This window comes from Ovis canadensis, chromosome 22 (genome assembly GCF_042477335.2).
Source record: "Ovis canadensis isolate MfBH-ARS-UI-01 breed Bighorn chromosome 22, ARS-UI_OviCan_v2, whole genome shotgun sequence".
Taxonomy (NCBI): domain Eukaryota; kingdom Metazoa; phylum Chordata; class Mammalia; order Artiodactyla; family Bovidae; genus Ovis; species Ovis canadensis.
Genome location: NC_091266.1, coordinates 38,011,897 through 38,034,970, shown reverse-complemented (window position 1 = coordinate 38,034,970; position 23,074 = coordinate 38,011,897). Strand labels below are relative to the sequence as shown.

Sequence of the window (23,074 nt, the reverse complement as noted above, 5' to 3'; positions counted from 1 at the left end):
TAAGGTAATCTCCCAGGTGCTGGTCTCATCTGGCTAGGGCGCCCCTTATAGGCTCTGTTCCTCAGTCTCCTAGTCTTAGTGGAAGCCAGTTCCGTTCAGAAGTTGTAGCCTCCATTGCCTTTTGAGTGGAAGGAGGAAGAGAATCCCTCTACCTCCACATGTGGTGTTAAGGAGGTGAACCAGCCTATTTGGGCTGCATCTGGATTCCTTTCAGGCTTCCCTGTGAAGTAAATAAAGGCAGGTCCAGGGCATGGGGCAATAAACAGAGCACTTCTTGCCCTCCATTTTAAGGACCCATCTCTTGGCCTATTTAAATATGCCTATGCTCAGAACTCCACATAAGAGTTCCATCTTTTCCTGGAATTTAACCCCCAAAGGAACTGCCCATGCCCTGTCCTTGCACCCATGTCTGTACCAGGTCTGTGGCAGACCCTCCAGAGCCAGGGGAAAGCCAGGAGTTGGGCATTGCTCCCAAAATAATCCTTCCTTCAGCTACTTGTCCCTTTCTCATGCCGGAACTCTCACCACAATTCCTGCTGGGTTAATTGAATCAAGTGCTTGGAAATTAATCCAATTGAAAAGATTAAATGTGCTGGGGTCACTTCAGCTGAAGCTTTCTGGCTCAGCAGGTTACTCCTCTGGGGGAGCGATTGGGTAGGCAGGATTACCTGGGACACTGCCACCATGCCATGAAGACACATCAGACATTGCCCCCCACCAGTTCTCATGGCATTTGGGCGGTTCATGGGGTTGGAGTCCAGGAAGCATTGTGGGGAAGGTCAGACAAGTAGGCTCAGCCAGTCACCATTACTGGGAGCTGGAGATAGCCCAGCCCTATGCCTGCCCCTTGCTTTAGAAAAGGAGCTAATCTAAGGGAAGGAGCCTCATAACAAGGACATTGCTCCCCACCTTTGCCTGCATCCCCAGACCCCTTAATTATTTCCCAGATCCTCTGGAAATCAGAGGGAATCTAGGACAGGGCAGGTGATGGAATAGAGCAGGGTAGGAAAGTTGAAAGAGAAAAAAGGAACAAAAGAGCAAGAAAGTCTTGAGAAACTGACCTGGTTCAGTCTTTATTTTCTTTTTCTTCCCAATTGGCTAGCAGAGGTCATTAGATCATGGAAGAAGGCACCCTGAGAGCAAGTAGGGCCCAGAGACCGGGTTCTGCAGTGGGTGAGGGTAGGGGTCCTTATGAGAGAAAACTATAGTCCACTGGCCTGAGATGAGCCTGCCTTAAAGGCTGGCTGACCTTTATATTCCTATTCCCCCTTAAAGCGGGCTGGGCAGTGGTGGGGGCCACAGAGACTCACACATCGGCAGAGAACCACAGAGAAAATAGGGGCTGGCCAGTGCTGAGGGTAGGAGCAGGAGTGCTGAGAATCGGCCGGGGAATCCTCACAGTGGGGCCTTTCTGGCCCTGCACCCTCCTCCACCCTCAAGACCCGGGGGTTCAGGTTTAGTGGGTAGTGTTGCCAGAGAGCTGGTCTCCTTCCCCGCACTTCTCTGCTCACCCTTTCACCGGGTGCCTCCTCCGAGCTGCAAAGAGGAGGGGGCGGGGGTAGGGGGAACCAATCCCGGCAGCGCCAAAGGGGGGAGGTGGCGGTGACAGCCGCTGGGAGGGGGCGGGAAGAGAGGCGGCTCGGCTCCAGCTCCGCGCTCTTCTCCGCTCTGCCTCCGGCTCTGCGCTCACCCACTGCCCAAGCCTGCCGCTCCTGCCCCAGTACCCCGAGGTGGGCCCTAGACACCGGAGATCCCCTGGCTCCTCGCCCCAGCCCCCGAGAGCGCGCTACACCGCCAGGGGGCGCCGTGTGAGCTCCCTATCCCGGCCACCCGGCGCCCCCTCCCACGGCCCAGGTGGGGACGGGAGGGGGGCGCCGGGGGCCATGCGGGGCCAGAGCCGTAAGGAGAGTTTGTCCGATTCACGAGACCTGGACGGATCCTATGACCAGCTCACGGGTGAGTCGGTGGCTTGGGGGTCGAGGGCGGAGGAGGGTAGATTGCGTCTCCCCTAACCCTTAAGCTCCTGTGACTCCTGCCAGGCCCTTACCCACACTCTGACCCATTACCAGGCACCCTCCCAGCAATTCTGGGCAACAGGACACTGAGGTTCAAAACCTTGGGTCCCACGGGGGATGGGGATTCAAGGGAGAGCAGGTGGGCAGAGGCAGCAGGTGTGGGAATGTGTTACACAAGGCTAGGAGGGGGTCTAGAGTGGGAGGTGTTACATGTGTGAGCTCCTGTCATTCTGTGTGTGTCTGTGTATATATGTGTGTGTGCGCCTCCCACAGCTGGTTGCCATGTGCCCTGGGCTTGGTGACAGCCAGAGTTAGTGTGATTGCGTGTGACTGTGCAATTGTATGATCCTGTCAGATGTTTCAGTGAGGTTGTGTAGGACCCAGATTGTACTGATGAAGTTGTTTTGACCATGTATCTCTGTTCTGTGTGCAACTCTGCTTTGAGTGTGTGATTCTGTATGAAATGCCATGTGACTACCAGTATGTGTCAGGTTTTTACTTTATGGTGGTATGCCTGTTTGTAAGACTTTGTGACTGTGAACCTCCTGGGACAAGCATGTGTTAAAGTGGGCTGTGTTGTGTTTTGTGATTGTGAGAATGATTATCTTGGTGTTTGATACTGATTGTGTACTTCATGTGGTGATGTCTGCAGTGGGGCTCTGTGTCTGTGACAGACCTTACCCTTGCTGCCTCTCTGGCTTCTTGGTGCAAAAGGGATCCTTAGTGCACACCACTGCTTCTCCATGTTTTCCACAAACAGCCCAGTGGACCCGAGGAGGGGCTTGCATCCATCTACCCAGCCTGGCTTCCAGGAGGGACCCCCAGCTCCTGTGGGGAGGCTTTGGTTAATGCTGGGTCAGTGCCCCACCCCCAACAGCCCTCCCAAAACTTCACCCAAACCTGGAGGAAAACAAACCTTGCTTCCCCTCCAGACCCAGAGATAGAAGCTCTAGGCCTGGGAAGTGCCATGTGGCCTCTTCTTATAAGTATCTTCCAAACCACTTTGCTGCCCAGGCATCCTCTCTCTCCCACACTGGGGAGATATGTGAGACCAGTACATCTGTGCCTGTGCATATTCCTGGGTTTGGTAGGCAGATCCATGTGTTTGTGTGGGTGACTGTGTCACCTTGTGTACATTTCCATGTGCGTGTGTTTCTGTCTCATTGTGCAGCCAACCCAAGAACTCCAACAGAGAACAGGAAGAGGGAGACTGTCTCCCCTGTGTCTGAAGACAAGCTGAGAAGGTGAAGGGAGGCCAAGATCCATACCTGTCTTGAGTGAGGTTAAGACTTGGGGATGCCAAGAGGACTAGGTGTGACTCACCCACCCCGGAGAGGTTCTAGTCTCTAAGCCCAGACTCCCAGTCGAGGGAGCCCTTCCACTCAGGCAGGCCTCAGATGTGACCTAAATGAGCTTCAGACCCCGGTGGATTCCCAAGGTCCAGCTGACAAGCTCTGCTTTGAACTCTGTTCTCAGTAGCAAGGGCCCCAGGGCCCTTATTAGCACCACATCAGTCAGTGTTTGCTTCCTGCTTTAACTGATCCTCTGCTTCACTTGGGCTTCCCTCATAGCTCAGTTGGTAAAGAATCTGACTGCATTGCAGGAGACCCGGGTTCGATCCCTGGGTTGAGAAGATCCGCTGAAGCAGGGATAGGCTACCCACTCCAGTATTCTTAGGCTTCCCTTGTGGCTCAGCTGGTAAAGAATCCACCTGCAATGAGGGAGGCCTGGGTTCGATCCCTGGGTTGGGATGATCCCCTGGAAAAGGGAAAGGCTACCCACTCCAGAATCCTTGCCTGGAGAATCCCATGGACTGTAGAGTCCATGGGGTGGCAAAAAGTCGGACACGACTGAGTGACTTTCACTTTCAGTGGAATCATCCCCTCCCCACTTGGCTGTTTGAATCAGAGATTAGGTAGAAGTGGGGAAGCCCTTGTACTGGAAGATGAAGGAATGGAAGTGTGAATGCCAGCTCTGTTTGACTTTTGCTCTCTGGGCCTCACTTCTCTCATCTGTAAAATGGGAAATACTACTTTCTACCTCCCTGTCTCCCAAGGGAAATGGAAATTTCAAAAGTTGACAAGCATCAAAGAATTGTGTTCCATGTCAGCATCCACACGAATTGGAAAGTGGGAATAAAGACTACCAGGAGCTCTCCTTTCGAAGGAGGGCTTATCTTCAGCAGGAGATAAATGGGGTTGGGAAGCCAGTATTAATGAGTTGGGTGTCTGGAGACGCTTGAGCTGAAGCCAGAGGGGAAGTCGTTGTCCGCGGTGCTGAAGCACGTGAAAGGCGGAAGTGCAGCACTACTATTCAGGTTTCCAATGTTCCTTGTGCAGGCTGGATTCCTTGGATCGAACCTGGGGGTGTTCTTCGATTTCAGCCATCCAAGCCTATCAGGCTGACAGGGAGGAGGGGGTACTAAAATCATACCTCAGGGCATCCTGGGTTGCCCCAGCCGCTTTCCTTACTCCCACCCCAGGCTCAAAACAAATCTGAAAGAGACTTGAGGAGAAACCAGTCTGAGCCTCGCCCCGCATTCATCCCCTCCAGTCTTCCCAGCCCATCAGTACCGTTTGGCAGTGCGAAGAGGTGAGAAAAGGCAGTAATCAACAGTCGTTCTGTCAAGCTGGAATCAAGGAAAGAACTGAAGAAGATGGGAGAGTTGGGACCTGGCTGGCCAAGGCCTGAACTCGGTCCCGGTCTGAGATCTTCAGAGTCGCTTCTGTCTGGCCATAAATACTGTTCCGAGATTGGGGCGCCCCCGTGTGGTCTTAGTGAAACCTTGCTTGCAGAGCTAATTTCAGATGGGGATGTGGCCAGATTTGATTCCACGAAGTTCAGAGGTGACTCTCACCTCCTAAATGTAGGATTTTCAGCCAAAAAATATGGAATCCCAGTCGGAGGAGTGGGATCCCCGTAAGCTCTGTTAGATGGTGTTAGTGGTTTTAGTGGGCCCTGGAAGGGTTTACTTTGGTTATAACCAGATAGGGGTGAGTCTAGGAAAGGGGTCAGGGCCAGGACTTCGAGTAGGGGGGCTTTTCCTCGATGCATTTAGCTGACAATCAGCATATGATGGGAGAGTGTGAACCCGCCGAACCAGGACATAGCGACACAGAACAGTTCTGTGCCAGACATTCAGAGTCAGAAGCCAGAGATAGTAGGGGCACGTCCCTGCCGTCCCTCTGCCACCCCAATACACTGGTCATTTTCTCCTCTTCCCTCCTATTCCCGCACCCATTGGTCCAGGAAGTATGGAAGTGTGGGGAGTTGCCATGACAACTAAGTCCTCTAACCCTTCCCTTCTCTGTCAAAAATGGGAAGAGGAGGGGGCGACGCGGCAATAAAAGATGTTTTCTCTCTCCGGATCCTTTTTCAAAAACCATGGGTGCTCCCTTCCCCACCGGAAATTCAGAAAATGTTCCCAGAGAAGGCTCTGAGGGAGAGTCCGTGCTGCCCGTTTCCCGTCCCTCCCCAGTCTGAGAACTTTGGGAGCGGGTGCTTCAGACGATGGGGACCAGGGTGAGTTCCCCTCTTATGACCTGGAGAGGACAGGAAGCGGAACGCGACTCTATTGCCTGAGACTCCGGTCCTTGTGGGTTCGGCCCTCCCGCGCCTCCCACACGGGGCCCACTCCTTGGGGGCGGAGATCAGAACACCCCGAGCTTTGAGGGCGGAGCTTGGCCACTGTGCTCTCGGCAGGACCATGAACAGATGCCCCCGCAGGTGCCGGAGCCCGTTGGGGCAGGCAGCGCGATCCCTCTACCAGCTGGTGACCGGGTCACTGTCGCCAGGTATGAGGAAGGGAGGAAGGGGCTAGATCCCTGAAAAAGTAAGCGAAGAAGTAAAATAGGAGCCTTACAGAGATGGGGAGAAAAAGGGTCCCTCGCAGAGATGGAAGGGGCAAGATCCTTCAGAGGAAAGAGTTTAAAGGACAACACTCCAGCAGAAGTGGAGCTTGGGATAGGGTCCCTTAAAATGAAAGTGGGGGACATAGTAGTCTTCAAAGGGGAAAGGACAGAGGCATCACGGTTCCTCACAATGGTGGAGGAGAGGGCAAGGTTTCTCAATGAGAGCAGAGGTGGGGACCTCAAGCAGGTGGATGTGGGAGATAAAAGGAGGGGTATAGGGATAAAAGGAGGAAGCTTGCAGCAGGCGGGGAAAAGGCAAAACCCTTTACTGAATTGCTTAGTTTAATGGGATCTTAAGATGACTAGGGGCAGTGTGCAGAAAAAAAAAAAAAATTCTGAAGCAGGACTGGACCAATGTGAACTCAGCTAGTGAGTTTATGCATGATGGCACGGATAGACTTGTGTGGCATAAGAACTGCATGTCACTGTTTTGTCTATCTCTGGGAGTCTGAATTAAGGGGGTTTGTACATCACTGGGGTTGTGATCACTGGGGCCATGCATCCCTGGGGTTACATATTCCTGGGATTCTGTGACACTAAGACTGCGCATACTGGAAGTCTGTGCTTTAAAGTTGGGTTAAGGGTTCCTGAGTCACAGTAAATTAGTTGTGTAGACTTTACAAGGTTGTACCTTGGTGTGGGATTTGTGGGATTTATATGGCATGTGGATTGTGGGTATCATATAAAGGCACTGCTGAGATTATACACACTGTGGGTTTCCTTAGAGCTGCCTGGGTAGGGCCCAAAACACCCAGCATCCCCTCCTCACCTGGCCAGGGGAGACCAAAACAACCTAGCCCATGGCATTCTGGGATCTAGTTCGCTGGCTCTTGCGACAGTATCCCCTTGAGCCCCTGGAGTATAAGCAGGCCTCTCCTTACCATGTGCTCCCAGAAGGAGGGGCCATGGGGCTGAGCCAGAGTCATACTTGGATGTCTCTTGGGGAGCATGTGTCCTCCGAGCCCCTGCTTGGGCCTGTCTCAAGTGACAGATGGCTTGAGCGAGGCAGAGCAAGCTCTCAATCATAGCAGGCATGACTTCCAGGCCCTAAAATAGCCCCAAGGCCTAGGGAGGTCATTAATCACCTGATGCAGCTGGGGGCTGCTGTGTCCTAGCCTGGCTGGGGATGGAATGAGGCTGAGGGTTGGAAGAAGGGTCTTCACTGGCTGGGTCCTTCACTAAGGGAGCAAGGGCAGATAGGAATGTGGTCTGGTTACCTAGTATGGACCCCCTTCAGAAAGTAATGTTTCTCTGGATTTGAACTTCATAAAGTAAATGACTCAGTGATAGGGGTATTTCTGTGGTGAGATTTGAGGGACCAAAGGAAGAGTTCTGGAGAAGGCAATGGCAATCCACTCCAGTACTCTTGCCTGGGAAATCCCATGGACAGAGGAGCCTGGTAGGCTGCAGTCCATGGGGTTGCTAAGAGTCAAACACGACTGAGTGACTTCACTTTCACTTTTCACTTTCATGCATTGGAGAAGGAAATGGCAACCCACTCCAGTGTTCTTGCCTGGAGAATCTCAGGGACGGGGGAGCCTGGTGGGCTGCCATCTATGGGGTCGCACAGAGTCAGACACGACTGAAGCAACTTAGCAGCAGCAGCAGGAAGAGTTCACCTAATGCTTCAAGATAATTTCCCTTCAGCCCTCACTCTGCCAGAAGAGCTTCCATTAAGACTTCACTCCTCTGGATGAACAGCCAAGTGGAGAGGGATACCTGGGGAGGGCAGACCTGGGCAAGTTTCTCACAAGGCTCAAAGCCCAGAGAGGTCTCTGAGTAGGAGGAAGAGAGAGCCTGGAAAGCAACTTGCTCTTTCATTTCTACTAGTTCCTGCCACCAGAGGCATGGGTGATTTAGGACATAGGTCTCTGAAGGGTGAGGGTAAGGGTTAGAGGGAAGAGGAAGGTCCATGGACAGGGCAACTGGCTGAATGGTTGTCCATCTGTCCATCTGTAAATCAGCAGCAGAGAGGAGGGAGATGCTGCTGTGCTGCCTCTTTCAATTCAAATAGTCTGGCTTGGCATCAGAGGCTTCATGGAATTCGCCCCCTTTTTGGTCTTATCACTCATAGCTCCCCTAATACGAACTAAGCTGCAGTCACTCAGGATTCCTTAACCCCCATACACGTTGGAGAGACAGAAGGAAGGAGCTGGCAGATCACTGGTTCTGGTTCAAGTCTTGGTCAGTCTTTTATCATCTGTATTGTCATGGGAAAGTCACTTCTCTTTGAGCTTCAGTTCCTTCATCTGCAAAATGGGTATAGTTCTACTCTATCTGACCGTGTCAACTGTAATAATAGACTACTAATAGGTCTGTTATGAGAACTAAATGAGATAACACGTGCAAAGTATCAAGAATATAAAGCATGCTAAGTAAATGTTGGGCCCTTTGGTAAGGCAGACTGCTCATCTTTCAGCCATCCTTAAAGAACTAGCTCAAAAAATACCCTTTCCAAGTTTTTCCTGGGCTCCCAGTTAGAGTTCATTTCATGGCCAGTTCTTGAATAGTTCCTAGTGGACACACAACAAATATTTTTTGAATGAATAGTTGCCTTATAGTTCTGTCAATGGCTGTCTCTCCCTGCTCAGGAAGCCAGAACCCTGTTCTGTTCACCTTTGTTGCACTGGCTCAGAGCCTGGCATTCAATTTGTATAGGTCCAATATTTTTAATATCTTTGCCCTCTAGGAGCTGAGAATCTAATTGAGGAAACAAGATTGATCCAGAAAGACCTGAGTTCAAATTTGCAACATCCTTTCTTAGCTAGGTGACCTTGCGTGAGTTCCTTTACTTCTCTGGGCCTCATTTACCTCATCAGTGAAATGGGCACAATACTTTTCATCTGCCTACTTCATGGGGTTGTCATGAGAAGCCTTGGAAGTAACAATGTTTGTGGAAATGCTTTATAAATTGTTAAGAGCTGTAGAAATGCAAGCAGGGGAATGTTTGTTATTAATAATAGCAGGAAACAATTATAAACAGTTACTCTGTGCTTGGAATTATTCTGACAGCTTTCCGTGTATTAGTTCATTTGGTAGGAAACTGAGGCACACAGAGATTAAGAACTTGCCCAGTTGATTGCAAGTGGCAGATCTAAACCTAAGGAGCCTGGCACCCTCACCCACACTGTCTCCTACCATGCTATGCTGCCTCGTTTTACTGTTCCCACTAATAACATTACAGATTTAGGTTCTGAGTTTTGAGGGTCCAACAGTGAGTATGGTAGAATTTCAGGTAGCTAGGAGCCTGCTGCGGAGAAGGCAATGGCACCCACTCCAGTACTCTTGCCTGGAAAATCCCATGGACGGAGGAGCCTGGTAGGCTGCAGTCCATGGGGTCGCTGAGGGTCAGACACGACTGAGCGACTTCACTTTCACTTTTCACTTTCATGCCTTGGAGAAGGAAATGGCAACCCACTCCAGTGTTCTTGCCTGGAGAATCCCAGGGATGGGGGAGCCTGGTGGGCTGCCGTCTATGGGGTCGCACGGAGTTAGACACGACAAACTCGACTTAGCAGGAGCCTGCAGAGGGCTGGAGGTTCTGAAGAAAAGGGAATTTAAGCTGTCCCTAAAGGACAGGTAAAAATGTAGGACAGGAGAGCAGAGGGTGGGCATTCCAGGCAGAGGGACTAGCAGGAGCAGAGGTAAGAAACAAAACTGAGTTTTCTGTGTTTGGGGGACAGTCAGGAGGCCAAGCTGGCTCAAAAAAGAGATCTGCTGATGAGAGTAGGGGAGGGGTATTAAAAGCCATATATGGATTTTGGATGGTGAGAGGGAGATGCTGAATATTTCCTCATTTTATTTGTAAATCCTTCAAAGGTGTGAGAAACCAAAAACAGTCCCTGAGTTGACTTCTTCCTGGAGGAAGGAGCTGGGAGGGGCAAGCTCTTGCCCAGTCATTCCCACACCTTCCCATGGATGTTGGGAGAAGGAAGGGGTAAGATACATGGTGTGAGATGAAGGCCTGACCCCCAGTGGTGGCCTTGTAGAACTGTACATCCGTGAACCTCAAATGAAGCAGTTGGGACTGGCACCCATCCCCAAGTTGAGTTCAGTCGCTCAGTCCTGTCCAACTCTGCAACCCCATCGACTGCAGCATGCCAGGCTTCCCTGTCCATCACTGACTCCCAGAGCTTACTCAGACTCATGTCCATCAAGTCAGTGATGCCATCCTCTGTCTTCTCCTTCCACCTTCAATCTTTCCCAGCATCAGGGTCTTTTCAAATGAGTCAGTTCTTTGCATCAGGTGGCCAAAGCATTGGAGTTTCAGCTTCAGCATCAGTCCTTCCAAAGAATATTCAGGACTGATTTCCTTTAGGATTGACTGGCTTGGTTTCCTTGCAGTCCAAGAGACTCTCAAGAGTCTTCTCCAGCACCACAGTTCTAAAGCACCAGTTCTTCAGCACTAAGCCTTCTTTATGGTCCAACTCTCACATCCATACATGACTACTGGAAAAACCATAGCTTTGACTAGACGGACCTTTGTGGGCAAAGTACTGTCTCTGCTTTTTAATATGCTGTCTAGGTTGGTCATAACTTTTCTTCCAAGGAGTAAGCGTCTTTTAATTTCATGGCTGCAATCACCACCATCTGCATTGATTTTGGAGCCCCCCCAAATAAAGTCTGTCACTGTTTCCATTGTTTCCCCATCTATTTGCCATGAAGTGATAGGACCAGATGCTATGATCTTAGTTTTCTGAATGTTGAGTTTTAAGCCAACATTTTTACTCTCCACGTTCACTTTGAGGCTGACACACAGTCATCTCAGAGCTGTATAGGGAGGGAAGGGTCCTTCTGGGGTTAATCCTCCTAAACTGGGCCTCCTGTGTGGGCAAGCTGTCTATGAAGGGAGCCACTGTAGTGTAGTGTAGTGTAGTGTAAAGTGCAGGCTCAGTCAGGATGGCTGAAAATTGAAGATCTGACACTTACTAATCTTGGAGATTTGCTTAAACTCCTTTTGCCTAGTTTTCCCACCCATAACAGTACCTCATTCACAGGCTTATTGTGTAAATTCAGTGTGATGATGTCACACTGCACATTATCTACCACATACTGAGTGCTCAGTCCCTCACCAGATGTGGCAGTAGCCCAGAGGCTGGTGTCTTCTGGCTCCTTGGCTCAGCAAGCCTCTCTCCACCTGCTACCACACACCACCAGCTGGAGGGAGAGCGGAAGATGGGGGAGGAGCTCCAGGAATGCCCCTGGGCTGGGTGGCTCTCTTGGAAGGTTCAGGTTTCCCTCTAGCCCTGGGTTTCTCCTGTCAGCTCTGTGAAGATCCCCAAAGAGCAGGCAGTACTTTGGCAGCCCCAGAGTGAGGCCCCTGCCTGAAGGAAGGGAAGAGCACACCCTTCCTTTACCGATCTTCCCAACCCAGGGATCGATCTTCCCAACCCAGGGATTGATCTTCCCAACCCAGGGATTGAACCCAGGTCCCCCGCATTGCAGGTGAATTCTTTACCAATTGAGCTATCAGGGAAGCCCTTCCTCTCCCAAGGAGGTTGATTCTCTGGGTCCTAAAATCAGCTTCAATGAGTGGACCCTCCCCATAGGGTCATGTTAGGGCTAAGCGGCCTTTTTCCCCTGCCCAGGCTATTGGAGCTAATCCTTCCTCCCCTGGACCTCAGTTTCCCTGTCTGTGGCCAGGGGGAAGAAGAGTGCTTCCCACCTCTTAGTCTCCATGGCAACCTTTATCAATGTAGATGGTGTCCTCCTGACTGGAGAGGTCACTGCCTTCTCCTCCCTTATGCTTTCATACAGTTTCATGCAGATACAATTACACAACCACTGCAGACCCATACTCCTAACTAATTAGGAGTAGGATACTAATTAGGAGAGGATACATCCATATTACCAATCTTCAGACCCCCACGTCACAACCCTGCTAAAATATAGATACCTCACACTCTATACACACTCAGAAATACTCCAATACACTCACACACACCACAGACACCCAGGTTACATACCCATATACACCACACACATCCTAAGACAGGTGCACAATCGTGTAAACACAGAGACATATATAAGAGGTACACATTCTCTGCACACAAACACAGGAATATACACACATGAAGACACCTAGACACCCATAACATATTCTTATGCACATACAATTCCTAGTTTCTGTCTTTTACACACACACACACGCATACACACACACTGCCCGCCCCTAACTTCTAAGCATAGGTCTTCCCTCTGCCCCTTTCTTTGGCACAGAATAGCCACAGGGTGTCTGAGGGAAGCTGTCCTCAGGGGCAGAGGCAAGTTACTGCTGCTTCTCTGGCCTGGCCTGGGCCATATCCTTCACACCAGAAGCTCCGGAGGAGATATCAATCTATAGGCTGAAGTGGTCCCCGTGAAGAGGAAGAGGCTGTGGCTGGGAGGCCTGTGGGGAGGCGGGGTAAGAGGGGAGAGGGAGGAGATCCGGGGAAGGAGCAGGAAGGCAGACTGCAGGCGGTCCTGCTCAGTCTGGGGAGCCGAGGGGGAGGAAGTGTGTGTAGGGCAGGCCGGCCTCAGCCTGGGGGGCCATGCCCCAGGCCCACCATGAACCTGGAAGGGCTGGAGATGGTCGCTGTGCTTGTGGTCCTCGCCCTGTTTGTCAAGGTCCTGGAGCAGTTTGGTCTCTTTGAGCCTGTCTCCTTGGAAGGTAACGCAGGTATCTGGGCATGTCTGGTCTGCTGGCTAGAGGGACAGTGCCTGCAGGGTTGGGGACTTTATGACTAGGGTGGGGGCTGCAGGGGTAAGCAGGTTAGTGATGAGATGGGGCATCTGGGGGAGGGGAAGAGAGAAGGTGGGGGAGTAGGACATCATGGAGAGGTAAAGAGGGGGACTCAAGGGGTGGATCTGGGGAGGAAGAGAGGGAATCTGGAGGACTGGGTGTCTGAGGGAGGTGAGGAAAGAGGGCCAGGATGCAGGGAGGTGGTGAGGGGTACAGCATTGGGTACTGGGACTGGGGATAAGGAGAAACTGGAGGAATGAGGAGAAGTCTGGAGACAGGCAGAGGTATCCAGATAGAGGAAGGAGGTTCCGGGAATCCTGATATAACACCAGACTTCTGTGGGGGCGGTCCCCTTTTGGGGTCACAGACCCACAATGGCTCTGAAGATGTGTGTGACTCTCCACACCTCCATCCTTGCAGGTTTGGGTCACAGTATGTGTGGACTCAGTGTGTGAGAGATACAGGGGGTGGTGTGACTGGGTGTTCAGGTGTGTAAGAAAGGACAAAATGTGTGACTCCTTGAACCTGTGTATGTGACAGGGATGTGATTGAGCGTGTCTGAGCGACAGTGTGTGTAGCTTTATGACATGGCAAAGATACCTGAGGGGCACAGAGTGTGTGGTTGAGCCTCTCGGGGTATCTGATTGTGTGTGTGGCTGTTCCCAGAGTTCCTGAGGATATGCCAGCTCTATACCCAAGGCAAAGGACAGGATGGGTTCTAGAGGAACAGGAGTTGGGGATACTGTGACTGAAACATTCATAGATCAACTCTGGTAGGAGGGTGAGGGTGGATCAGATCAGGGACCCTGCTTCTCAAGACCTCCTGCCTCTCCTAGGTCCTCTCAGAATCTGAGGGCAGAATGGGCTGCAGAGCCTAGACATTGTTGGTGGGAAGTCAGTTCTCCATCTGACCCCAAAGTCAAGTGGGAAGAGTGATACTGAAGGTAGAGAGGGGAACATGTTCTGCTTTCTCCAGGGATTTTTAGCCTCTCATTTTTCATACCAAGAACTGTGCAGCTTCATAACATGGCTGTTCCCCAGTTCTATTATGGACAGGAAAACAGGCAAGAACCATGATAAGAGGACTACAGGGTAGACACGTGGGAGAACTGAAAAGATGTAAAGGGAGTTGAGGTCAAGAAGAAGGCTCATGAAGTGCCTGCTTTAGGGTTCAGTAAGAGCAGAAAAGTCTTAGTCTACCCTCCATCCACTGCTGCATTTATTGGAGTGGGGTGAGGTGCAGGGACTGGTGTTGGATGCATTGGGATTCATTCAGTCCTGAAAAGATGAAGTCACTCGGAATCTAACTTGCTGTCCCCTTTAGACTGTTGGTGCAAGAAAGGGGTGGACATCCAAGGAAACGCAGACATCCTGTTTGCTGAAGGCACCCCCTTTCTCTCCCCAATTCAGAAGAGCCTAGAGGAGACTGAGTCCTTGAAGCAGGCAAGGGACCAGATGGGGGCATGTGTGAAAAGGGGGAGGCTGGGAGAGGCACGGGAGCCATCCCCCAGTCCAGAGGCTACTATACCACCGGAGGCCCCCAGCACAATAGGCTTTGGGAAACCAAAGTCTGGGCTAATGGAGCCCTGGGCCAGGGGCCAAACCGCCATCGATCACCCACCCAGCTCACTGCCTCCCTCCCTCCACTCCATAGCTCTGGGGGAGAGAGGACAAATGGGAGAGAGAGGAGGTGCCAACTTCAAGCAATTCCCTCCTGGGAGCAGAGCATCTTCCTGAAGGCGGAGCCTGGCTTGGGATGTGGGGCCTGTAAGGGAGCTGGGGTGTCAACCTACCACTAAAGGAAGTTGGGCCCCTCCAGCAATGGACTGAAGCCAACATCAGTCAGTGTGCCAGGTCCAGTGAGCTCTGGCCCTGGAGTCTGGAGATGGGTGCAGCCAGGAGACAGACAACAGGGACTTGCAGGGTCTCCCTGGGATAAAATTAGAGCCCCAGGATATGTATGGAAGTAAGGGGAAGTGAGGAGAACTGTGATTTGTGGATTCCAGATAGCCCTACATGACAATAAAATACTCATCTCCAAGGTCTGTCATTGTCTCAAAGTTTGCTATCATTTCACCTTCAAAGAGTAAGTCATACTGGACAGGACTGGGAGGGGACACAATTTTAGGGTGGATGAATTAGCTGAGAACTCTATTCTGCTGGCATGAAGATTCTAGGTGCCTTGAAATGAGGGACTATAGGAAAGAAAGGTGGGTGTGCCCAGGGCAAATGTAGGTTCTGAGGGTAAGGTGCTTAGATATCTGGTGCCATGGGCACCTAGGTCACAATATGATATGAGCATGATGACCATACTGTGACATGATGCCCCAGGGTCATTGTGTGTTCTTTGTGTGGTTTGATCGATCATGCTCTGTGTAAGATGGCCTATATGGCCTACATGTCTGTCTGGCTTTTCCTGGGTCAGTCACATTTATGTATGTTTGTATTAAAGAGTAAGTACTAGGTCAAAGTAGGTGTGTCTGCATCTGTGTGTGTGTGTGTGTGTGTGTGTGTGTGCATGTGTTGGGAGGCCACTGGGTTTGAGTGAGGTACTGGGTATCAAGCTGTCCCTGTGTGGCATCCATCACTCTGTAATTTATTGTTCTATGTATACACACCTGTCACTGTATATGTGTGTGTGAGAGAGAGGTGTCCTTGGGTTGGACGTCATTCTCAGAGGTCCAGCTATGTAGCCCTGGAGCCAAGGACACTGGGTCAACAAAGACTGAGGCCAATATGCCACTTCTTTCCGCCCCCACCATCTTGCTGTCCCCAGCTGTGTCCCTTTATACAAGGTCCCCGAGCCATCTTGGTGGACCTTCCGTGCTTGTGAAACCCACTGGACTCCCCTAACCGGCCCCAGCTACTCTCTCCAACCCCCATCTTCCCCCAACACCCGCCCCCAGCCGGGGTTGATTTGTGATGATGGGGAGGGTACAGGGAATGGAGGGACAGCGGGGTTAATGTTCCCTCCTGGGGTCTTCTCTCTTCCCAGGCCACCCTCCAGGGCCCACTAAAAAAGCGCTGAAGCAGCGGTTCCTCAAGCTGCTGCCATGCTGCGGGCCCCAAGCCCTGCCCTCAGTCAGTGAAAGCAAGTGCCTCTCCTGTGCTTCCGGGGGTGGGGCCCGTGTGTGTCTGGGAGTAAGGAGTGTGAGAGCGCGTGTGGGCGTGACCAACTTGGCAGAGGTGGGCTGGGCGCTGGCTGACCAAAGTGTGAGGGGGCGTGATTACCCAGGGAATGTGTGGGCGTGGTCAGCGTGGAGGCGGGGCCTGAGTGTGGGCCGTCTGGGTCTGCGAAATGGGCGGGATCTGGATTTGGGGGCGTGGTCAGTGTGAATGGCTGAGGTGTCTCTGATTCTGTGTGAGTGTGGCCACGGTGGCAAAGGTGGGACCAGGTGGCTGTGAGGGTCTGTGCATGGGGTTGTTGTCTGGCCGCCCTCCCTGTCCTTGGGCATGTTTTGGACTTTGAGAGGTAGGTCACCAGTGCCTTGACTAGACGGATACAAGTGTAAGGGCCGAGTCCACCTTCCTTCAGATACCAAGATACAGGAGTTTTCTAGGACCAGCCTGGTCCCCAGTTGAGTGACCTCGCTTTGTCTGTAGGCCTCAGTTTCCTCGTTTGGGCCTTGTCCACCTCACAGGATTATACATACTGCATTATGCAAGCTATAAAGACCCGGTTTGTAGTCATTACTTGAGAATGTCATTGTGTTTGATTCTGCTGGGTCTCACATGGGGGTAGATTCCGAAAAAGGATAGGTGTGATATGCGTAAGGTCCAATTTGTGTGTGTCTCTGATCATTCGTTATGCATGCCTTTGCGTGCGCGAGGAGATATGGAGTGTGCATTGTAACAAGCAGGTCTGTGAGATTTGCTGTGAGTGTGAGGGACGAGGTGTGTGCAGTTGGCCGGGTCTTCCGCTTTCTCGGTGACAGTTCGCTCCCTTCAGCATTAGCCGCCCCAGCCTCCCTCCGCCCCCACAGACCCCGCCTGCTGGACCCAGGTGACTTATTCTCCTGGTGGGGGCGGGTGCGGGGAACTTTGGGAGCCTGGGTTGGGGGCATCTGCCTGGGGACTGGATGTTGGGAACTGGGGAGGGGCTGAGATGGGGCTGGGGTGGTGGCCTTCTCTAAGGCGCATAGGGGTGTGGCAGGAGTTGGGCTATGGATGGGGCTTGGCTGGAGCTGGGCGGGGCATGGCTCAGGCATGGCTGGGATAGGCGGGGCTTGGCTGGAGGGCTGGGTCTGGGCGGGACAGGGTAAGACTGGGCGGATCTGAGTTTGGTAAGGGAAGGCCCAGAGTTCCCACCCTCAGAAGCCGCTTCTCCAACCCAGTTTTCCTGTTCCTGTCCTGGGATGAAGATGGGACTGGAGGCCTTCCCCTCCAACCAGGGATCAAGGGTCCAGGGGCCAGCGCTGACTCAGACCGCTGGCTCTGGGGCTAGGCCTGGCCTTGGACTAAGCCCGCTGATTAACTTCGAAGCTGACTTGGTGTCTTCTTTCCTTGCCTTGAAGTCCTTGGCTCGGGATCAGGGGAACTGGCAGGCTGGTCTCCTGCGTCGGAGATGAGGGGGTTGGATAGTTAAGTGATTTTGAAGAGGGGTCATGGGGGACAGGCCTGAGGCGCGGCTGTCCCCCCACCCCCACCCCACCCCACCCCCGCCCAACCGCCCCCACCCCGCAGACAGCGTGGAGGATGAGTTTGAATTGTCCACCGTGTGTCACCGGCCCGAGGGTCTGGAGCAGTTGCAGGAGCAAACCAAATTCACGCGCAAGGAGCTGCAGGTCCTGTACCGGGGTTTCAAAAACGTGAGTGCAAAGCTCAGTCTAACTGGGGAAGGGCGGGGTCTGTGCAGGACTTTTCTTGCTTCCGGGAGTGAGAGCGATGGGCAGGGGAAGGGACAGCTCCTAAATAGGGGTGCCTGCCAGTTTAAGAAGGGAGCCTGTAGACTGGCCTGTCTGCTCTGTGCTTTTTATCTGTGCGCTTGGGAGAAGTCTTCCCTCCAGTAGAAGTGCTACATGGTGAGCCCCTAGAGACGCAAAGACATCTCCCCTCTCTGGGAGAGAGGGTGGGGTGGGAATGTGAGTGAGCAGACGGGTGGTGAGTAGAAGAGGGTTTCCTTTCTTCCTTAAGTCTGCTTTCCCTCCCCATCCTACCCACAGGAATGTCCCAGTGGAATTGTCAATGAGGAAAACTTCAAGCAGATTTACTCCCAATTCTTTCCTCAAGGAGGTAAGGAGACAAGTCCTTGGGGAGAGGTTCTGGAGGGGTTGGAAATGCCAAGTGAATGGGGTTGGCAGAGCCCCATAGAGGTAGGGAGGTAGGAAGTCTGCTCCTGTCTGGAAGCCAAGCTTGCTCACCCACACTTATCCTACAGACTCGAGCACATACGCCACTTTTCTCTTCAATGCCTTTGACACCAACCATGATGGCTCAGTCAGTTTTGAGGTGAGCTGGAGGAGGTGGGCCAGGGAAGCATGTTTCCTGGGACTTCAGGGCCAGGCCAAACCCAGAGAGAGAGTTGAGTGAAGGTACCTGAAGACTCATTTTCCCCTGCCTCCTTCCTAGGACTTTGTGGCTGGTTTGTCGGTGATTCTTCGGGGAACCACAGATGATAGGCTGAACTGGGCCTTCAACCTGTATGACCTCAACAAGGATGGCTGTATTACCAAGGAGGTGGGGGGGCAACTGAAGAGCTGGGAGTGGGGGTTATTTGTGTATGGGGACGGACACAGGACCCCTAGTGGGGGAATGTGACCCACATATGCATCATCAGCAAGGGCTGAGGTCTGCCCCAGGCCCCAGGCCTTCTAGTTAGGAGGCTGGAGGCTCTGAGGAGGGATCCTCTTCTCTCTTGGTCTAACAGGAAATGCTTGATATCATGAAGTCCATCTATGACATGATGGGCAAGTACACGTATCCTGCACTCCGGGAGGAGGCCCCAAGGGAGCACGTGGAGAGCTTTTTCCAGGTGCCTGGGACTGGGCAGGCTGGGTTTTGGAGTGAAAGGAAGGAGGCAAGTTCCCAGCAAGGAACTTACCTGAGTTCCGCCTGCCTCTCTCCTGTCATCCCTCCTGTTTTCTCTACCTGACTACCTTTTTGCAGAAGATGGACAGGAACAAGGATGGCGTGGTGACTATTGAGGAATTCATTGAGTCTTGTCAAAAGGTACAGGCCCCTGCCCTCTACATTTCCCTGATCTGGACTGAGGGCCTGATACAATGATGTAGGAGAAAGCTCCTTTGGGCAAAGTACCATCTCCCTAACTACCACCAATTCTGAATCCTTTTCCTTCATAACTTGGGGAGGCCTGTCTCTTCCCCACCTCTCTGATTGTCTCCTTCTTCACTGCCTGTCTCTGTCTCTGAACGTCCCTATTTCTGAATCAGTGTTCTTCTCCCTTTCTCTGATAAGCTCTTTTTCTTTCTTTCTCTCCAATCTGCCTCTCCCACCATGGCTACAGGACGAGAACATCATGAGGTCCATGCAACTCTTTGACAATGTCATCTAGCTCCCTAGGAGCGGGGGTCAGTTGCCCTGGGGGGATCATACTCTAGCCCTAGTCCAGGTGGACCTCACCCTCCTCTTCCCAGGTCTGTCCTCATCCTAGCTCTACCCTGGGGGCTGTAGGAACCCAAGAGCCTGGGGATTTGGTGGTCCATACTGCTGGAGCTGAGAGGGGTAGGGAGTGGGCAGAGTGTATCTGTGGGGGTGTTCTCAACTCCCAACAGCTCCCCCTTCCTGCCTGAAACTCAGTGCTGAGGTTGCCCTGTTATGGGAATTGAGTGGTCCTTCCCCTCCCACCCCACAACTGAGAAACCACAACACTAGGCAAAATGTCTCCTGCTATGGTGCTTCCCCTATCTCTGATCTCATAAACATTTCCCCTAAGATTCCCTTATAAAATAGCTGTTCTGTCCTTGCCACTGACTGGCCTTTTAGGCCAGGGCCTTTGACAGTGCTGTAGGAGGGGGTCAAGAATGTGGAGGGAGTAACCTTGGGCCTAAGCCAGTGGGTAGGCCCTAGGAGGCAATTGCAGTAGAGAGCAGAAAGGCCTGGGGATTGTCAGTGACAGCATACCAGGCTATCGCTTTGAGCTCTACAGTTCTGCCACCCCAAGCCATCAGAATATGTGTTTCCAGGCTCTTCAGAAAACCTTGGAAATATCCCCAGGAAATGTCCATATACTCCTCAGTATCCCAGGAGAACTTGGGATCCAGGTTTTGGCAGATCCCTGGAATTTCTTCCTCTCCTTCCTTCCTGTTTGGGTAGTGGCGGTGGCAGCAGGGGTAAGATGGGTGGGAGCTGTCCTGACTGATACCTGCCAAAGTTTCAGCCTACCTTCTCTGATGACTACAACTTAAGTTTTCATTTGCCATTTCCTCTAGACCTGGAGGCATGGAGTAAGTCAGGGACCACCCTGTGGATGCCTTAGGAGAAAAAGGAAGGAAGGAGGCAGACATAGCATTTGAACCCAGTGTGGGGGCATTTTTGAGAATTTTTGATATACCCAGGCTCTATTCCTGCCTCCCCACATAGCCTCCTCATAGCCTACTCAGTTTCCTCTTGCTCTAGTCAATCTACCCAGAGATGCCTCTGAGCACACCTTGAAGGCAGGGACCATAGGATCCAGGTCCCACCTCACTGTCAGCAGCCCTGCCACACTGCTACCATTTAATATATCTGCTTGTCCCATTTAGCTCACTTTCCCAGTCGGCTGTGAATTGAGGCGGAGGGCCCCCAAGGAGCCCCCTTCCCCATAAGAACACTGTTGACTACTTTGCATTTTTCGTTCCTCTGTAATTTTTGTAAAATAATAAATCACCAGATCCAATAAAACACAATGGCTATGCACAGGTTGCTGTCTCTGCCTTTTTGTCCCTCCGACCCCACACATACACTCACAACCCCTAACTCAGCCTTTTAGATCCCAAAGACAATGCCTCCTTTCCTAGAGTATGGCCAACCCTTGGCGGGAGATCAAGTCACATGTTCTGGAAGAGTTGGAAACCTCCTGGACCTTAGAGAGGCTCCTGAATCTCCCTCATCCTTGGAGGAGACAAGGAAGAAAAAGATGATTGATGTCCCAAAGACTATGCCAAGCCAGCTGTCTTTTGGCTAAACATTCTTTCAAGTCAAATCAAGAATTTCTAATTTACATATTAATACATCTTAGTCAATTTCAAAATGCTTTTAAGAGGGGAATTCCCTTTAGGTTCTAATGAAGTTCCTTTGTGTAAACATTCCAACTAGTATAGATGTACATTTGTGTCTGTCCTCTAGCCAAGAATGATGGGGGAGCAGATGAAGTGGACCAAGGACAGGTCACAATGGAGCAGTTGACACAAAGGGTAATAGAAGCTTCCTGTGTTGGGTAGGAACCTTTATTTGTTCTGCTCCTGGAGAGGGGCTGCCAATGCTAAGTTCCTCCCATCCTTTCTCTAGGGCAGTGTAATGTGGTAACTAAGCTTTACAGTCCATATAAGGGGGATCAGGCCTTCTCTTCCAACATTGTACATGCACACATTGACAAGATCAAGGGAGGGGTATGGTGTCTAAGAAACAAAACCTTGCTTCCAGAGTCCTTCATTTTGTCATCTGTTTTTGCTGCTCACATCATCACATAGCTGTCTGCTGCTTAGGTCCTTGGGTTTCTTTGGGTCACAACCCCTCTGTAGGATCTAATTAAATTTGTGGACCTACTTTCTAGAGGAAAAAAATAGCACAGTTTTCCATATATTTTTGTGTCCCTGAAGCCCATCCATGGGCCCTAATTAAGAACCTGTGATCTAGTCCACCTCTCAGTCTTCCATTGTATAGAAGAGGAAACAGGCCCAAAGAGCAGAGAGGACTTGCTCAACATCAACTGATGAGTTTATAAGAGGGTTGATACTAGACTCAGTCCCCCAAATCTCTGTCCAGGGTGGCCTTGGAGCACAGTAAAAATTTGTGTGTGAAAAGATGGATGCTATGCATGTCATGTATAATCCAGACAATGTAACACTGTGACAGGCTGTCATGTTGCCCTATACTTTTCCCTCCAGGCACTTATCAGTTTGTAACTGTATATTCAAGTGTATTTATTTGAGTGATTATTTGTCTTTTTTTGTTACATTGTAAGCTCCTAAGGACTCCTTGAGTGCCTGGACTAGGTTTTTTCCCCCTTACCATCCTATCCTGCGGCCTGGCAAGTAATAGGTATTTCATAATTTTATGAATAACTGTATGGTTTGGATAAATGGGCATGGTAAGTATATGTATATAATTGGCTTAAATATGGAGATGGTCTCTATATTTTAGGGTGCATTCAAGCTCAAGGGAAGTTGACGTCTGAAGCTGAGAATTTCTAGGAACTGAGAAGTACCCCAGAGCTAGGGCAGACAAATGGGAACCAGGGGAAAAAAAAAAAAGACAAGACAGGAGGTTGGGATCTGATCATTATTTTCTGGCCACTGATTAGATTCTGAATGTTGTTAGCTGCTCCATCTCAAAACATTCTTCTTGTTTTTCTTTTGCCTTTCTGGCCATCCCTTCTCAGTCCTCCCTTGATAACTCATCCTTCTCATTTGGAATATTAAACATTGGTCCCCACAGCTCAGACCGGAGCCTCTTTTCCATAACACATCCAATCCCATGGCTTTAAACATTATCTATTAGGAAGAATCCTAAGTTTTTATCCCCAGAATTCTCCTCTGAGCTCCAAGACCCACATATTCAATTGCCTATTTGACATATTCATGTGGATCTATAATGGTCATACTTAACATGTTCAAAATGGAATTTTGACTCACACCTTCCTAGTCTTCCCCATCTCAATAAATGACATCATCTACCTAGTTGCTCAGGTCAAAATTTAGGAGTCTTCTTTTCTTCTTCCACACTCTCCTGCTGCTGCTGCTGCTGCTAAGTCACTTCAGTCGTGTCCGATTCTGTGTGACCCCATAGACAGCAGCCCACCAGGCTCCCCCGCCCCTGGGATTCTCCAGGCAAGAACACTGGAGTGGGTTGCCATTTCCTTCTCCAATGCAGGAAAGTGAAAAGTCAAAGTGAAGTCGCTCAGTCGTGTCCAACTCTTCACGACCCCATGGACTGCAGCCCACCAGGCTCCTCCGTCCATGGGATTTGCCAGGCAAGAGTCCTGGAGTGGGGTGCCGTCGCCTTCTCCAACTCTCCTTCTATTCTCCCTTAATTCATTAACAATCCTGGGAATTCCCTGGCGGTCTAGTGGTTAGGACCAGGCTCAATCCCTGAATCTCTAGGGGACTAAGATCTCCACAAGCCATGCAGCACAGCCAAAAAAAAAAAAAAAAAAATCACCAATTCCACCATCAAAGGTTCACCGTCTCTCTCCACTGCTATTCCTTAGTCTAAATCATTATCATTGCTTAACTGTATTACTTTTCTTCCATCTGAAGTAGACCTTCATT

At 51.1% G+C, this 23,074-nt stretch overlaps 1 protein-coding gene across 10 annotated transcripts; it reads left to right on the top strand.

Moving 5' to 3' along the window:
- Positions 1 to 1,599: 1,599 nt before the first annotated feature.
- Positions 1,600 to 20,501, top strand: KCNIP2 (potassium voltage-gated channel interacting protein 2). 10 transcript variants are annotated; one of them, XM_069568021.1, is made up of 10 exons: positions 1,628 to 1,956; positions 15,643 to 15,738; positions 16,597 to 16,650; positions 17,331 to 17,455; positions 17,810 to 17,879; positions 18,025 to 18,095; positions 18,216 to 18,323; positions 18,514 to 18,618; positions 18,753 to 18,815; positions 19,111 to 20,501. In XM_069568021.1, exons 1-10 carry the CDS (start codon positions 1,884 to 1,886, stop codon positions 19,156 to 19,158), a joined length of 813 nt encoding a protein of 270 aa, XP_069424122.1. In that variant the 5' UTR covers positions 1,628 to 1,883; the 3' UTR covers positions 19,159 to 20,501. The 10 variants fall into 10 exon arrangements, with proteins under 10 accessions (XP_069424124.1, XP_069424129.1, XP_069424122.1 ...); XM_069568030.1 differs by having other exon boundaries at positions 16,552 to 16,650; positions 19,111 to 20,491; XM_069568023.1 differs by lacking the exon at positions 16,597 to 16,650 and having other exon boundaries at positions 1,600 to 1,956.
- The last annotated feature ends 2,573 nt before the right edge of the window (positions 20,502 to 23,074 follow it).